Genomic DNA, 18165 nt, shown 5'->3' with positions numbered 1-18165 from the left:
TGCCACGTCGTCGCGCCGCGCACAAACCTCTCCTTACCAACAAAATGGGGAAGCAGAGGCTAGATTTTTTTTTAAAGAAATATGAAGACTGGACATCAGAAGACTGGCGCACGGTGGTGTTCAGTGACGACAGTGCCTTCAAAACCATCCCTACAGCATCACTAAAGCAGCCCCACACGTCCACACCCGCTGGAAACTTCACTGTCTTCACCGAGTATTTACTGTTAAAGGGATCGGCACCCGGCGGACGACGAACCAGCTTTTGAGCTTAGGGATTGTTTTGAAGGCACTTTCGTCACTGAACACCGCCCTGTGCCAGTCTTCTGATGTCCAGTGAACATATTTCTTGCAAAAATCTAGCCTCTGCTTCCTCGTTTTGTTGCTAAGGATATGTCAGTGCGCGGCGCGACGACATGGCAACTTGTGGTCTCTGCAGGCGGCGGCGGCAGCTTGTTTGACGCGGCGAAAAGCTGTCTCTGATCTCCCTAATTTTCGTGCTATTTCGCGTTTGCTCATTCCTTCACCAATGTAAGCCACAACCAAGCATTTCTTTATCATACCGAGCTTGGTGTGACCCATTGCGCAGCTCAACAAGAAAGTGACAGTAGTCTAGCTGAAAGCAAGTAATCAAGGGCGGGGAAAGGGAGCGCGGGTCACCTTCTACACCCTACCAAAGCCAAGGTGACAGTTACTTATCATTTTATTTCAGTTTGACGTTGGCAAGGAAGCAAAGAGTTGCCAGATGAGGGTTTGTTTTACCAAAGTAACAACCCATATGATTGACAAGCCAAAATAAATGCGTAGCATTAGAGCGTCGGAAGTGTAAGTGTGCGACGATTTTTTTGGCGCCGGCTGTATCTCTGGCATGGTATTTTTTCCATAGTAATCTACAATCTGACTATAATGTCTTCTACAAATAAGGAAACTACTGAAAAGTTGCTTGATATCTTAAACAAATATATCACACTGGACATAATGAAGCCTACAGTGTTTTCATACAAGTGTACAAACAAGAAGTGAGAGCATCAGGGTGGCATGCTGCTCTCATATACACTGGTCATGTGTTTGCCAATGTCTGGCTTTTGGTGTAGAAAATTTTGTTGGAAATTAGACTGTATGGAATACTAATAAATAAATCCATCACCATCTATGTAGTGATTATGCTCAGAATATTCCTTTAATTTCGGTGGCAATGTAAACTGAAATGTGACTGCTGGGAACGGCATGCAGCGAATGCAGGATTCCTGGGGGGGGGGGGTTACGTTACAGAGCTGGAGAGAGAGAGAGAGAGAGAGAGAGAGAGAGAGAGAGAGAGAGAGAGAGAGAGAGAGAGAGAGAGAGAGAGCATTACCAATGGACAATTAGACAGTATGAGAAGAAAAGAGAGGTCAGCAAGTAAAGGGGAGTATCTAACTCACAAAAATTACACTAATGGTGATGTCAAGAACAGTGGTCAGTACTGGGTCGCAGGATCTGGTGGGGCTGTGCAAAAGGTTGTACACTATTCTAAACCAACTCTACCATGTATGGGATTCAAGTGGATAACTTACTACCTAGAGACAAGGATATCTAACTACTCAAGAAGTACACTATAAATAAACTTTGCAAAACGTTATCAGCATTAGAAAGTGACGTGATTCTCAGACCAAAGTGATGTGTATTTAACAGAGGTAAACAGCACTCAGAAAAGTAGACAATATAAAATCAATAATGCCTTTGAAGAAGAAAAAAAATAATGACCAGCTGTCTTGTATTCTGTGTTACAAACTGGTTCAGAAATTGAGGGCAAAATAAGGCGGTAACAACACCCACGAAAGAAATCCGGACCCTCCGTCAGGAAGTAAATTCTCAACAGCAAAGAAAACTTGACTTCCCAAGCAAAGTTACTCTGATGCAAGAAACACTCCTACAAGATGAGGTCTGAAGAAAATCCAAGAATATCAGAGGTTCAGCTGATACAGCTTTAAAATTTACAGAGCTAGAAAAGTGGAAGATGCACGCTAAATGCAAAATTATTGGAGGAAAATCACAAGGAAAAGGTGAAAAAACCCAGGTGGAGGAATATGTGCTCCTATCCATGCCTAAAATAAACACCACTTAATATTATCATGTTTATCATAAATCTATGTGTTGAGTGTGGAAAACAAACAGAACCTTCAACAAGAAGACATGTAGTAGTTGTCTGAAGAAAATCAATAGAAACTATATATATATATATATATATATATATATATATATATATATATATATATATATATATATATATATATATATATATATATATATATATATATAAGTAGTGCACACACACACACACACCAAGCGTCCTTCATTCATGGCGAGGAGAGGGACGCTGCAACAACAAACAGAGCAACACAAGCACACCAACACACTCCCTCGAAACACAACCCTTCAGCACCAGTCCGCCACAATTCCTATCACTTGAAGGTCAGGTCACACTATGGCCTGACGCCTATTCTGGTGACTCAGCCATGAGAGAAAGTAAGATTTGCAGGACGACGCACAGAATGGCCAGCCTTGAACTTTAAAGATATCTACCGTACTCTGAAACTGTGAAAAGATGGGAAGATACAGGAGAGATTATTCCTCATTTCTTTCTAATTACTCATGCATACAAAATAAAATGTTATCCCTCAATCGTAAACATAACTTCATCAAATCAACTCAAGTCAATCAATCAATCAATCCCTTACTGGTGCTTTTAGTGTCTTGTGATAGAGGTGAGTAAGGTCGGTTGTCTGGTGTGGTGCAGTTAGTATGAGGTTCACACAAAGAAGCAATATGTATAAAGGCTACCATGAGAAATAGTATTTGTGGTATTACTATTAGTTTTGGTATTAGTGCCAACAACTGCTGATAGTGTGTGTGTGTGTGTGTGTGTGTGTGTGTGTGTCTGTGTGTGTGTGTGTGTGTGTGTGTGTGTGTGTGTGTGTTCAAGAAGGCGGGACACAGCAGCACACACAACATGACACGTCCTTAACCCTGTGGGGGGAGGGATGGAGGGGCTGGGAGGGCGGCGGAGGGGAATGGGCGACAGAGAATGGCAAGTCATCGTCGTCATCTCTCTCTCTCTCTCTCTCTCTCTCTCTCTCTCTCTCTCTCTCTCTCTCTCTCTTGCAATTTTCACATCAATCATTCATAATTTCAAAATCTAGCCAATCACATTCCACACTTCTTAATGAATTTGTCAGAAAGGCCCATAAGAAAAAAGGATAAACAAAACAAACACATTCGTTTCATTGTAAAAAAAAAATATGCTTGCTTAGAAAACAAACAAACAAACAAACAAGAACATTGAATAATTTGGAGAGAGAGAGAGAGAGAGAGAGAGAGAGAGAGAGAGAGAGAGAGAGAGAGAGAGAGAGAGAGAGAGAGAGAGAATCAAGTCTAGAATCAGAAAACAAGGAATTCTAGAAATGTCTGTGCAACATTGTTTCATTAATCATCCTCATTAGTACTAGTTATTATCATTATTATTATTAGTTGTAGTACCATTATAACTGATGCATGCACACACAAAAATCTCTTCCCTCGCAGCTGTCCATCCCTTTCCTTACCGCATATTCCCCTTCTCTCTACGGGTATATGGCGTCCACTCTTGAATAGGCAAGGTTACGTTAGGTTAGGTAAGGTATGTTTAGAATTTAAAGTTGTCATTTTGGGTGGGAATAACAATGAGAGTACAGCGAGTTTCTGGGTGGGAATTGTAAGGAGTTTTTGAGTGGGAATAACGATGAGAGTATCTTCCTAAACGCCCCATGATTAGTTTCAGGGTTATAGTTGAGGGTCTTTACAAGGGGACCCCATACCCGTAGATAGATCGGTTAATATGCCTCCCAACTACTGTCTCTTTGGTGTATATCAGCCGCCAGCAGCCAGGAAGATAAGCTAAACATACACCCACCCATCCACCCCGCCACCCACCCGCCCACACAGACACAAACACGAACACGACACACAGCACGACACATCAAAGCGTCACAGCCACCGCCACGCCACCGCCGCCACTAGGCCGCCGGACATACGTACTTGAAGTTCAGGTTCTTGAAGGAGAAGTGAACCTCGACGATGCCAGTGGTCTTGACGCGGGTCCTCAGGATGTCCTGCTCGGTGGGCTGGTATTCCTTGGCGCCCAAACGGTCCAGGTCGTCCAGGAAACTGTGGAAGGGAAGAAGACGGTGTGAGTTGAATGGGAAGGAAAAGGATGAAAGAAAAACAGTTCAAGTAAATATTTAAGGAGAAACAAACTGGTAAATGCTCCTTTCCTATAGTACCCATCATATGTTGGCTTCATATACAATTTATTACTATATATTGAGACAGTGTACGTCGTCTAAGATTCTGAAACGTGAAAAAAACCCTGTAATTGAAACAGTGCAACTAAAAATAACAATAAAAAAGTAAATATACCCCTCTTCTACCTATTGTGTAAACTTCAGATATACTTTTTTTAACGAGACGCTGTAAGTCGTACAAAATTCTGAAACTGGAGAAAAACGTGTATAACTAAAAAAGGAAGACTGAGTAATTGAACCAGTAGAGAAAACTGGGTCGGTGCAGTACTCCTTTCCTACCCAGCGTGCGGTTTTCAGATACATTTTCAATTGATTTTTTGCCATTTTTGAGACGCCTGGGATATAGACGGAAAGAAAATGGAGTGGCTAGTATTACTTCTTCTATCCGACACGCGGACTTAAGTTACCCTACATTGTTAAAGACACAATGGTGGTCTTGGTACGATTTCTATCTCTCTCAAACGATCTGGGGCATCCAAAAATGTGGAAAAACGGCGACATTTCTGGAGGCTAACTGGTGCTCCTATTACAAACTTCTCCGTGGCAAAGTTATCTGGGGCAACGGAAATATGAAGACTTTAAGAAAACGATGCAACACTTCTCTTTCCCCACATCAAAAAAAGTTTGCCATGACACACTGCCACAATATTAGAGATGAAAACACACATAACTTTTCCACGCTAACTTCTACTATGGCTGTTTTGTGGGTCCCGAAACTGTAAACAAGAGTCGCGAAACATGTTATTGGTAAACTCATAGATTCAGATAAAAAAAAAAAAAATAATAATAACAAAAATAGCTGCACTACAAAACAAATCAATAGGATTTCACAGAGACAGAAGAAAGGATAAGTCTAAAGTATATAAATAAAGTGAGAATGAATCGAATTGGTGAGGAAGGAAAGAAGAAAGTTAAGTCAGAAGATGGAGAGAGAAGAAGGAAGAAAGGAGAGGCTGGAAGTATACCAATAAAGAAAGGTGGAAAGAAATTGAATTGATGAGGAGGGGAAGACAAGAAATAATGACCAGAATGAACATAGGCTACAAAAAATGAGTAGGTTTCAAGAGGTCTGACAGCCTACACGAGAAAGCCATTAAAAAAAAAGTAATAGTCTACCATCCCCGTTCATAACTATGGTTAGTATTATAAAACAATTTCGCTTCTCACAAAAGGTCAAAGAGGGGGTCAATCGGGGCCTAATGTGATTTTTTTAGGTTCATGCTTCTGAGGAAGGGCCAAACTACCACCAGTGTCATAAAACTACTACTGGAAATGCCCAAAACTCCTACGAAAGACTTGGCAAACAGGTGAACTTGGGCGACGAAATGTTTTAAAATACGACCCATAGTATATCCGACCTTCATTTGTTTTATCATCTGTTTCTCTTTCTTCTCCGACACTAACACTAAACTAGATGGAGGAACATTTCTCAAAACACTAACCTAATAAAAAGATCAAAGAAGGATAATATATGAGTTGGTGTTTAAGCCTCCTACCCAAACACTTTTACATAACACACTACGTACTTTACTTTAGCCCCCCCAAAAAAAAGCAGTAAAAAACGATAGGGTATGAATGTACGTGTATGGCGACCCCTTTTCCGAGTAGGCTATTGTTTTGCCGCGACGAAGTTCCGGAGAGGTGCCGACGATTGCGTTTTCAAATTTATGTATTCAGTGCTGAGCATAAAACAACAACAACAAATCAGGCAATCCATTAAACTTGAATTACTTGTGGCCATTAGGCATAAATTACAGGGACAACAATATTAACGTGACATATGAACAATTACGCGCATCAACTTTTCGTATCATTATTAATATTATCATTATTATTTTTCTAGTCATAATGGTTCCGTATTGTTGACTGATAATAAAAATAGTTTTACTTCATCCTGTGGCATATATGAGAATGATCAGAGCCTTTGTTTTCCTGTCACATTGTATTAAACTTTACGAACTGATTTTATTCCCGACCAGGTCCACCGTGAGTTCGTGTTTTGAAGGGTAATAATATTCTCTTCCTGTGACATTTCTTCCCGCCTGTCTCCCCTCTTCCTCTCACATCGATTCCCTTTTATGTTTCTTCTCATCATGTAACATCGCTTCCCTAACGCTCCTCTTCGTCATGTTGTATTGCTTCCTTCATGTTCCTCTTCATCAGACCACACCCTTCCCTTCTGTTCCATCTCATCTCGTTACATCGCTTTCCTTTATATTCCAGCTTTTCATGTCACACCCCTTCCCCTTTCTGTACCTGCTCATGTCACATCCCTCTCCCCATTTATTATTCAAAGCCCTCCACCTTACATGTTCCCGCTCTTCATATCATCACATCCCTCCCCTCTCCACATCCTTTCCTGCTGTTTCCGTTCATCAGGTACATCGTTTTTCTTCTGTTTCTGCTGATCGTGTTACATCGCGTCTCGTATGTGCCTCTTCATCTGACCACATCCTGTTCTGCTTTTGTCTGCTCTTCATACCTATCACATCCCGCCCTCATGCTCCTGCACATCACATCCCGCCCCTCCCCTTCCGCTTCCTTTCCTCCCTGTTCCCGCTTACCACATCACGCCCCTCTCCCCTCCTCCCTCTGACCCCGCGCCACGCCCGTCCTCACGCAGGCGGCCACACGCGCAGCCTCCCTCCGAACCCGCGGCGACATTTTGCGGTGAGGCAGTCTGGCCGGCCGCGGGGACTGCACACACACACACACACACAGCGGCGGTGGCGGCGGCGGTGGTGGCGTATTGGAAATCAATGACCGCAACCGTGAATTCCCTATTTTATCAACACTGCCGTTCGTACTGCTGCTGGTACTGCTACTATTGATACTGCTGAACTGCTACTACTGCTGCTTAATAGTAGCAATAGTAGTAGTAGTAGTAGTAGTAGTAGTAGTAGTAGTAGTAGTAGTAGTAGTAGTAGTAGTAGTAGTAGTAGTGGTAGTTATAATAATCTGTAATGTCTTTTTTTATGATCATCAGCCATTAATATCTGCATCAAAGACCACCACCACCACCACCACTACTACCATTATCACGACCCCGTATTCAGCTTAAGTAAAGGGACGGGAAGAGGAGGAGGAGGAGGAGGAGGAGGAGGAGGGACGACTAGAGCAGCTGCGGCAAATAACAATAACAAATCACTCAAAGGAGATGTCAGAAAATAATAATAATAATAATAATAATAATAATAATAATAATAATAATAATAATAATAATAATAATAATAATAATAACCAGAATATTAGACGAACAGAATTCCCGATCGCAACCTCCCCGCCCTGACCCCCCCAAAAAAAAAAAAAAAAACGCTCCTAACATGAACCTTTTACACCTCTGTCTGTGACCTTGACCTACGATGACCTTGATTCTGAATAGCGATCAAAACGAGGTCAACACACACGTACACATTATTTAATTCATTTTCAGTAGTCTAGGTTGAACGGTTCTCGAGCTGGTGGAAAACACACACACACACACACACACACACACACAGACAGATGGACAATACCGGTGCAGCTGTCACGGGCGGTAATAATAATACTTCAGCGAGAGGGGCGCCGGGAAAACACTGCCGCTTGAAATGGAGTATAAAGCAACACACACACACACACACACACACACACACACACACTGGCCCTACAAAGTGACCTTCAAACGACCCCAGATTCGAAGCTCTATATTCAGACTCGATGCCTGAGGTTTTTAAAAAAGGTTCGATTCCACACATAGATGGGCGTTCAGCAGCAGGCGTGTAGTGTTTATTATCATTATTATTATTATTATTATTATTATTATTATGTTGAGGGAGATGGTGAAGGGGTATTGTTGTTATTGGTCCAAGCTGTTTGCCTATCTATAACCTCGTCCGGCCTTCAGTGTGGCAATGGCAAACACACACACACACACACACACACACACACACACACACACACACAGCTGATACGTAGATACTCATGGAAACTGTGAATGCAATGAAGATAAAAAAGAAAGGGAAACAAAGAAAAAAGTGGAAAAGAAAGCTTGACCGGCAGCTCTCTCTCATTTTCCCATTTTCTTCTCAACTTCTCCGTGCATCACTCATCCATTCATTTCTCGTTTTCCTCGTCCTTTTGTTTTCCTTCATGCTTTCCTCGCTGACTCATGTGTTTCCAACCCTGAGAGAAATATGAATGATGAACTCGTGTGATGGTGTGTGTGTGTGTGTGTGTGTGTGTGTGTGATAAGTTCAAAGTTTCTGTTTAGACTTTAGAGAGTAAGGATGCGACAACGTAGAGTATTACTAACTTGCTGGGTGGCTGAATGACTGATTGACTGGCTGACTGGCTAATTTGATGACTAACTGGGTGGCTGACTGACTTAACTGACTGATTGACTGATTTGAAGACTGGCTGACTGACTAACTGACTGGGTGGCTGACTGATCGATTTGATAACTGATTGGCTGACTGGCTGACTGAGTATATAAACGTATGGATGGATGGGTAGATTAAATGGATGAATGAATACGTGGATGAATGGATGACAGGAAGACTGGCTGGCTGAAGGGATGGGTGAATGGGTGAATGCATGGTTGGCTGAATGAATGGGTGGATGACTGACTGGCTGGCTGAATAGATGGATGGTGAAAGGGATGGGAGACTGACCAGATAAATGGTTGAATGGTTCGCCGGGACCATCAAAAGCGTTTCCCCTTTTTCCCAAGTTATAAATGATGCAAATGGGGAGGACATGAAAGTAAAATTCGGGATATATAATTTTTATAGTCACTCTCTCTTTATAACTGTATCTATCAATATCTATCTATCTATTACTCTATATCTATCGGTCTATCTCCTTCTCTGTCTATTTTCTATATCCTTCCTACTATGTGTCTATCTATTTATTTATTTATCCATCTATCTATCCATCTAACCATCCCTCTATATCTGTCCATATCTCTATCTATTTGTCTATCCTTCTATTTCTTTTTATCTTTCAAACAATTAATCAAGCAGTCAATCTATCTATCTATCTATCTATCTGGAGCGACGAGGAGTAATGAGATGATTCCTTTTCTCTACATTTCTTTCCCTCTCCGCCCTTGACCTTCCTTCCAGCACTCACCGACGCGCAGAGAAGCGGAGAAAGAAAGCTGGTCTGTCAGGGCGAGACCCGGACGCAGCGCCAATTCCAGCCAACAGTGAATATGCACAATTAGTGGTATAAATAGAGTCCTGGCGCGCGACAAGGACTCAACCCGCATCTGAAAGGTATTAGTGAGTCCGTCCTCCACTGCCGCCCGCCCGCTTGCTCACCCGCTCGCCCGCTTTCTCTCGCTTTTCGTTCAGTCCACAGGTAAAACTTTCCAAACTCCCATGACGATCAGTGTGTGTGTGTGTGTGTGTGTGTGTGTGTGTGTGTGTGTTTGAGGGTGGAATAAAAGTGTACATTACGTTACCGTCTGTCTGTCTGTGTCTGTTTGTGTTTCGCCTCCCCTAACCTAACCTTGTTCTGTCTTTTTTAAAAAAAAATTTATTTGTGCTTAACGCCACACGCCCGCACACGCACACCCACACCCACACCCACACCCACATCAGGCAATTTCGTAATACTTGAATCTGTCTGGGCATTTATGTGCAGTATAAGCATATATAGTTTCCGTTGTAGTTTTTAGGCAATGTTTACGTATAGCAATGTGTACTTACCCGGCATCTATATATTTACTAAACCCTCGATGTATTTCTTTCAAACGTCTATTCTCTTTATCTTCTTGTAACACCATCGATCTATTTGTTTCAACGTTCTACTTTTATCTTTTTTTTTTATCAGGTGCCGTCAGCAATGTATTAGTCTGTCTCTTCCTTCTGCCTTGCCGTCCATTTCCCCCGTCGCCAGGATTGGGCTCAAGACAGGGAGATTGAAGGGCTTAAGAAACGAAATTCACTGTCGACACATTTCAAATTTAACCAATTCTTCCTTTTCTCTCTCTCTCTCTCTCTCTCTCTCTCTCTCTCTCTCTCTCTCTCTCACGGACCCAGTTTTCGTCCCTTCCTTTCCTGCTTCCCTCCTCTCTCCTTCCATTTTTACTCCAAACCGTTCGTCTTCCTTTCCGCCCTCCAACTACTCCTGTCCATATTTCTCTCTCTCTCTCTCTCTCTCTCTCTCTCTCTCTCTCTCTCTCTCTCTCTCTCTCTCTCTCTCTCTCTCTCTCTCTCTCTTCTTTCTTCAATCTTTAACTTCGTCCTAGCTCACCGTCTCCTCCTCCTTCCTCCCCCTGCGGCAGAGTCCTACAACCAGAGCCTTCCTACTTCCTTCTCCTCCTCCTCCTCTGCCTTCATATCGAATACAAATATTGACAGGAATATCGAGTTTGGGTCCAGATGAAGGAACCCGACGGAATTAGGAGACCAGAAAACACAGCGGAAATAAAAGAAAGGTCCTCCGTTGTGTCTACTCTTTTATACATTCGCCTGTACGCCCTATACCTGTAAACACTAATTGACGTGGGATAGAAATAAAGTACAAATAGTAAATATATATAAGAAACAGAAATAGAGGAAATGGGAGATAGAAGTAGAAATAGAAAATGGAAATAGATAAGAGAAATAGCATAGAAGTTGAAATAGGAATCATAAATAAGATAGGATAGGTCTCAGGCTCAAAATCTCTCCTCAGTTTTTTTTTTCCGTGTTATTAAATTGTTTCTTGTTTCTCTTTAATTGAACTGATCTACACGGCGGAAATAAAAGAGAGGGCCAGCGTTGTATCTATTGATTTATACATTCGCCTGTACGCCCTAACCAGTATGTTTTCGATTAATGGAAACATAAACCAATAATGAGGAAATACAGATATATACCCAACGGCTTCATTCGCTTTAGAACACACGTATTGCTTGAAGGGGAAGAGGAGACCAACGGGGAGAGAGAGAGAGAGAGAGACAAGGAAGAACACGAACCTCTCTCTCTCTCTCTCTCTCTCTCTCTCTCTCTCTCTCTCTCTCTCTCTCTCTCTCATCAACTATTTTCAAAGGCCTAAAAAAAGATTAATCGGGTTTTCATGAGTTTTTTTTTTTTTGTCTTTCACATTCACATTCATGGTATATTTTTTCACATTTTTTTCACATTTCACTTTTTTTTCACATTCACATTCACATTCATGGTACATTTTTTCACATTCACATTCATGGTACAGAGGAAGAAGGGTCACACTACCACCAGGGTCATTAAACTACCCCTGGAAATGCCCCAAACGCCTACGACAGCCCTGTCAAATATACTTACATGGGCGCCGAGAGGTTTGAGGATACGGGCCCAGAGGGATTAATCAGCGTTCCTAGTGTCCTTTGTCAATGTCCACGATGCACTTAAGCTGAGGAGGCCACTGAGCATGGCGTGTTCTTCCCTCGAGTTTAATCAAAGGCGAGTGCAAGTTGAGGGCGAAAGCATTTTACGTATTACAGAAGGATAGATGGAGGGACAGGCATTTCAGGTAATATGGAAGGATAGATGAGGGGGGGAGCAAGGATGTTGAACGGTATAGAGTAAGGAAGATAGGAGAGACTGAGATATGAAGGAGAGAAGGAAAGGAGGTAAAATGGGGCAGACGAGAAGGAAGTGGGAAGAAGGTGATGGGAAGAGAAGAAGGAAAAATGAGTGTGGTAGAGAAGGAAACGCTAAAAGGAAGGTAGGAGACACAGATGTAGGAGGAAGAAGGAGGGAAGGAAAACTGGAACAGGGAGAGAAGGAAACGCTAACGAGGAAGAAAGGTAGGAGGAAAAGAGGTGGGAAAAGAAGGAGGGGAGGAAAAATGGATGGTAGGGAAGGAGACAATAGAGGAAGGAAGGTAGGAGGGACAGATGTAGGAAGAAGAAGGAGGGAAGGAAAACTGGAAGAGGGAGAGAAGGAAACGCTAACGAGGAAGGAAGGTAGGAGGGAAAGAAGTAGGGAGAGAAAGGAGGGAAGGAAACGCTAACGAGGAAGGAAGGTAGGAGGGAAAGAAGTAGGGAGAGAAAGGAGGAAGGAAACGCAAGAGAGGAAGGAAGGTGAGTGGGAAAGCAGTAGGGTGAGGAAGGCGGGAAGGAGACGCTTGAGAGGAAGGAAGGTAGGAGGGAAAGAAGTAGGGAGAGAAAGGAGGGAAGGAGACGCTTGAGAGGATGGAAGGTAGGAGGGAAAGAAGTAGGAAGAGAAAGGAGGGAAGGAGACGCTTGAGAGGATGGAAGGTAGGAGGGAAAGAAGTAGGAAGAGAAAGGAGGGAAGGAAACGCAAGAGAGGAAGGAAGGTAGGAGGGAAAGAAGTAGGGAGAGAAAGGAGGGAAGGAAACGCTAGAGAGGAAGGAAGGTAGGAGGAAGAGAATTAGGGGAGGAAAAATAGGTACAGGAGAAGGAAGAGACACTAAACGATAAGAAGCGTTAGAACAGCACAACACTAAAAAACGAGGAAGCGTCGAAGCAAATTTACTCTTCAAAGGGAATACGAGAATTACAGGAGCCGTATTCCCAAACATTTCGGTTCCCTGGCACGCGAACTGGACAAGGATTTCGCAGGAGGAGGAGTTTGGGGCATTTCCAGAGGTAGTACTTTTATGACCCTGGTTGTAGTTTGATCCTTCTTCTGTAGCCTACCATTAACGTGAAAAAAACATTCATGAAAAATCGCTAACTCGTCCACTGCGATTGGCATGGATTTGGCCTTTACTGGTAGCCTGGTTGCATATAGCCCCGTGTCTTTCTGCTCTTCTGTGGTGGATAGAGGAGTGTCTCTCATGTGGTAATGGTGTGCTATCCCTTACCAAAGTGCATGCATGACATTACATTTTTCTTCATTGAATTGTAGAAGCCACTTTTTGCTCCATTCCCGTAGATTCGTTAGGTCTTCTTGTAGGAAATCCGCAGTCAAGAGGTTAATCTCCTTCTCGGCCTTTGGATATAGTTGACGTGAGGAGTGGTAGCGTCTGAGAATGCCTGGACTTGGTTTCTGTGTGTTTCTGTCGAGTACGAGGTGAAGGCGAGAGTACATACATCCTGCGCTACCAAGGGACAAGAAGGAACGCCAGCACGAGTAGGAGAGTTTGAACACCACGTAACTTATAAGGGAGGAAGCAAGTTAGGCAAGTAAGAAGTACAAAGCAAAGAGCAACGCGAAGAAGACAAAGGTGATGGAAGGGGAAGCGGATGGTGCAAGAGACGCCGGAACGAGTAAGGGCGTTATAAGACAGCACGTAACTCATAAGGGAGGAAGCAAGTTAGGCTAAAAAGAAGTACAAAGCAAAGAGCAACGCGAAGAAGACAAAGGTGATGGAAGGGGAAGCGGGTGGTGCAGGAGACGCCAGAACGAGTAAGGGCGTAATAAGATAGCACGTGACTTATATGAGAGGAAGGAAGTCGGGCATAAAGACGTACTCAGCGAAGAAGAGAGACGAGGGGAAGACGACGTGATAGGAGGGGAAGAGGATGGCGCAACAGAGAGGGCGTGAGAGGATTAAAAGTCAAATGGCACGTAACTTATGAGGAAGAGAGCAAATCGGGCATCAAGAAGTACCCAGCGAGGAGAGACGAGGGGAAGACGACGTGATAGGAGGGGAAGCGGATGGTGCAACAGTGCCGGTGTGGGGATTAAAAGGTTATCATTGTGAGAGGGAGAAAGAGACAGGGAGAAAGAGGGAGAGAGAGAAAGGTGAGGAGGAGCAGAAGAAGACCCTTTGATTCCACTCTCTTTAACACTTGAGAGCTTGTGTACGTGCGCGTCCTCACACACACACACACACACACACACACACACACAGCCTCCCCACTCCCCCCCCACAAACATACACACACACATACCCCATACACTGTCGACACATCTCTAATTTAACCAGTTTTTCCTTCTCCCACATTTTCGTCCTTTCCTCCCTCCCTCCTCCTCTCTCTTCCTCCCTTCCTTATTCCTTTTTTACTCCATACCGTCCATCTCTCTCTCTCTCTCTCTCTCTCTCTCTATCTCTATCTCTCTCTATCTCTCCTTGCCTTCCTTACCTTTCTTTAACTTTTCTCCTTACCCCTCCTTCCTCTCCCTTCTTCTCCTGTATCCATTTTTCCTGCCCTCCCTCTCTCTCTTCCTTTCTACCATCCATTTTCTTTACTCACTTCTCTCCTTTACCACTTTTTATTGCCCGTATTTTCAACATTCTATTACTTCCTATCCTATGTCTTCCCCTTTCGTCATTACTTTCCTTCCTTCCCTCCCTCCCTTCCTTTCTTCCTTGCCTTCTTCCTCTCAACCATAAATCCTTGCCTCGTATAGTGTAGGGCCCGCGCCGTCCATACCTTACAAGAGCGGACGCTTGGAACCCTCGTCTAGGTGCATGTTAACACACAAAGCCGGGCCCAGACAGAGAAGGGAGCATAAGGAGCGCAGGTATACAGGAGCCGCGATATGCCTTCCGTGGCCTGTAATTGAAGCTGTTTCCGCCGCCACAAAGGGGAAGACATAATAACATTGCTACGTATACACCGCACGATACAGGCTCGGTTCTCCTAACTCGTGTGTGGAGAATGTTCGGTGTGGGAGGAGATGATAGCGAGGAGATAAACAGATAGAGGAAGAGGAAAAAGAGAATAGAATGTTATAGTGTGGGGGGAGATTGACAGATAGGGGGAGAGGGAGAGAAGAGAGAATGGTATATTTAGTGTGGGAGGAGTTATTACCGAAGAGAAAGAGAGATAGACAGAGAGAGAGGGAGGGAGAGAGAGAAAAAAAAAGAGAACATCAGAGTGTGGGAGATGATACCGAAGAGAGAGGGAGGGAGGGAGAGAGGAAAAAAGAAAAAGAAAATCGTAATATAAGATAAGATTATACCGGAAAGATAGATAGATAGATAGATAAAGAGAGGGAGAGAGAAAGAATAGAATATCGTAACGTGGAAGGCGATAATACCAGAGAGAGAACAAGAGGGAGAGGGAAAGAGGGAGGGAGAGAGCAATTATCGTACACACAAGTTTCCTACGATGCATCACTCAGGTAGGCAAGCAGGAAAGCTAAACCTGATTCTCGTACACACTAACTCTACTGTGTGCCCGTCAGGAGAGCCGCTCATGCAGGAGGTTCGTGACTCTGTTCTCTAATGAAGGAGCCTTAGACGCTACACACACAACGCCTCCCCTTGTGGTCCACTCAGAAGGAAGATTGAGGCCAGAGTTGTGAGGCCTGTTGTTGTCCCCGAGAGGAAGGGTTGAAGTTCCTGACTGGGGGAGCGGTGTGCGAGGGGTCAGTAAATAAGTGAGACGTGAAGTAGTCATCTGCATCACGATTAGACGGAACTGTGAACGATTTAGCAGGTTAATGAATACTAGAGAGACAGTGTTGAGAATGGTAGCCGATGGAAGTTTGCAAATTATGAGTGGAAAGTAGAGTTGAGAAAGGGTTTAATAAGTACGTGAAAAGTAGAGTCCTTAGCATCACGAGCAGACGAAACTGTGAACGATTTAGCAGGTTAATGAATACTAGAGAGACAGGTTTGAAAATGGTAGTCGATGGAAGTCTGCAAGTTATGAGTGGAAAGTAGAGGGTGAGAGAGGGTTTGATAAGTACGTGAAAAGTAGTCATTAGCATCACGATTAGACGGAACTGCGAACGATTTAGCAGGTTAATGAATACTAGAGAGACAGGTTTGAAAATGGTAACCGATGGAAGTTTGCAAATTATGAGTGGAAAGTAGACTGTGAGAGAGGGTTTAATAAGTACGTGAAAAGTAGTCATCAGCATCGACGAATAAACGAAACTGCGAACGATCTAGCAGCTTATCGAGTACCAGAAATTGATAACCGATGGAATTTTGCGAGATTGTGCGAGGGTTCTATAAAGAGGTAATAAGTAGAGTCGTGAGTATTGAAAACAGATTGACCGAAGGATTACCAAAGGATTGACCATTGGATTACTGACCACAAGGAAGAAATATTTTAAAGCTTTACCGGATGGAACTGAGTGCGAAGGCTTCAATAGATAAGTGCAGTGGAGGAGAAGAGTCGTCAGCATTAAGAATAGACTGAACAAAGAATGATTTAACAGACTGCTTAACACTAAAAAGAAAGGCTTGACGTCCTTACCAGGTGGCGTTGTGTGTGTGTGCGTGCGACTTCAGTACTGAACAGAAATAGGAAGGGAAGAAGGGGAGCAAAAATGGATGTGGGAGAGAAGGAAACAATATAAAGGAAGGAAGGTAAAGGAAGCAAGATAGGATGAAAAAAAGGGAAGGAAAAACTGGGTGAGGGAGAGAAGAAAACGCCATAGACTCATAGGAAGGAAGATAAAGGGACCGAGGCAGAATGAAAAAGAGGGAAGGAAAAATTGGGTGAGGGAGAGAAAAATAACCCGCTTTAGAACGGAACGAACAGAGGTACACGATTTATGAAAGACTATCGATTACCAATGCTGCCACGATACATACAACGACAGTAAGGGAACCCAAATACCTCCCATACATTATACAGGAGACAGCAATTATTTCTCAGTCAGGCGGAACACACGAAGAGGACACATAAGAGGAAAGAGGAAGAGTAAATGAGACAACGATAAGAGGGTAGGTGACTTTTAATCCTTGCTTTGTATCCTGAAACAAGGACGAAGATTTTTTTTTTTTTGGTGCATTTTAGAGTAAAGCAAACGTCTCTCTCTCTCTCTCTCTCTCTCTCTCTCTCTCTCTCTCTCTCTCTCTCTCTCTCTCTCTCTCTCTCTCTCTTTTTCCACCAAAGCAAAGAGAGAGAGAGAGAGAGAGAGAGAGAGAGAGAGAGAGAGAGAGAGAGAGAGAGAGAGAGAGAGAGAGAGAGAGAGAGAGAGAGAGAGAGAGAGAGAGAGAGAGAGAGAGAGAGAGAGAGAATCGATAAGACAGACAGACAGACAGACATTAACGAACTCTTGAGAGAGCATTTGTTGAAGACGCAGGAAAGACAGACAGGGAAGGACACGAGTCTCTCTCTCTTCTCTCTCTCTCTCTTCTTCTCTTTCTAAAATTCATAATAACCCGGCGAAGATGAAACGCCCGGAAAAGTCTCCGAACAATTTCCGGCCGAGCGGCGACGGAGATGAAAACAGGATTTACATAAGGGAACCCTCGCCTGGATATTACGTAATCTGCTGCTGCTGCTGCTGCTACTACTACTACTACTACTACTGCTACTACTACTACTACTACTACTACTACTACTACTACTACTACTACTGTAATAATGCGGGAACCCACGCCTAAGATAGTACGTAACTTGCTATCTCTACTACTACTATTACTATTAGGCCTACTACTTGTAAAAAATAATGATTGAAACGATTTTTATGGATGAAAGTAAAAAAATAACCTCTCTTTCCTTCTTCTTTCCTTCCTTCCTTTTCTTTCTTCATTTCTCCCTTTCCCTCTCTTATTTAAACGATACATGAAAAGCGTAAGATTAATAATGCTAAAATCTCTCTCTCTCTCTCTCTCTCTCTCTCTCTCTCTCTCATACACACACACACGCACACACACACATTCACTTTCACTCTCGGGTCCTCTCGCGATAAAATTCGATTCAGGTGTAAATTACGTCACCGAAAAAAGGATTGGACGCGAAGTTGGGGCAAGGACGGACTTAATAGACCCTGCCTCTGCCTGTGAATCCGTCGTTTGTTTGTCTGTGTGTTTCTGTGTCTGTCTGTGTATTACTGTCTGCGTGTCTCTCTATCTGTGCTTTTGTCTCTCTTTTATATACGAACGCATACATACAAAAACAAATACACACACACACACACACACACACACACACAGGAATGGAATGCAGAAAACACAATAGATGCAGTCGAGAGAGAGAGAGAGAGAGAGAGAGAGAGAGAGAGAGAGAGAGAGAGAGAGAGAG

The 18165-nt window shown here is 43.3% G+C and overlaps 1 protein-coding gene across 1 annotated transcript in view; it reads right to left on the bottom strand.

Annotated features, from left to right (window-relative positions):
* Nucleotides 1-18165, bottom strand: part of LOC126998855 (guanine nucleotide-binding protein G(o) subunit alpha) — a 110473-nt gene that overhangs the window by 16350 nt on the left and 75958 nt on the right. Inside the window, exon 3 of the mRNA XM_050861018.1 lies at nt 4051-4179. Within this exon, the coding sequence (XP_050716975.1) occupies nt 4051-4179 (129 nt within the window). The remainder of the gene's footprint in view (nt 1-4050; nt 4180-18165) is intronic.

This window comes from Eriocheir sinensis, chromosome 15 (genome assembly GCF_024679095.1).
Source record: "Eriocheir sinensis breed Jianghai 21 chromosome 15, ASM2467909v1, whole genome shotgun sequence".
Taxonomy (NCBI): domain Eukaryota; kingdom Metazoa; phylum Arthropoda; class Malacostraca; order Decapoda; family Varunidae; genus Eriocheir; species Eriocheir sinensis.
Note: the sequence above shows the minus strand (reverse complement) of the source record. Positions and strands in the feature narration are given on the sequence as shown.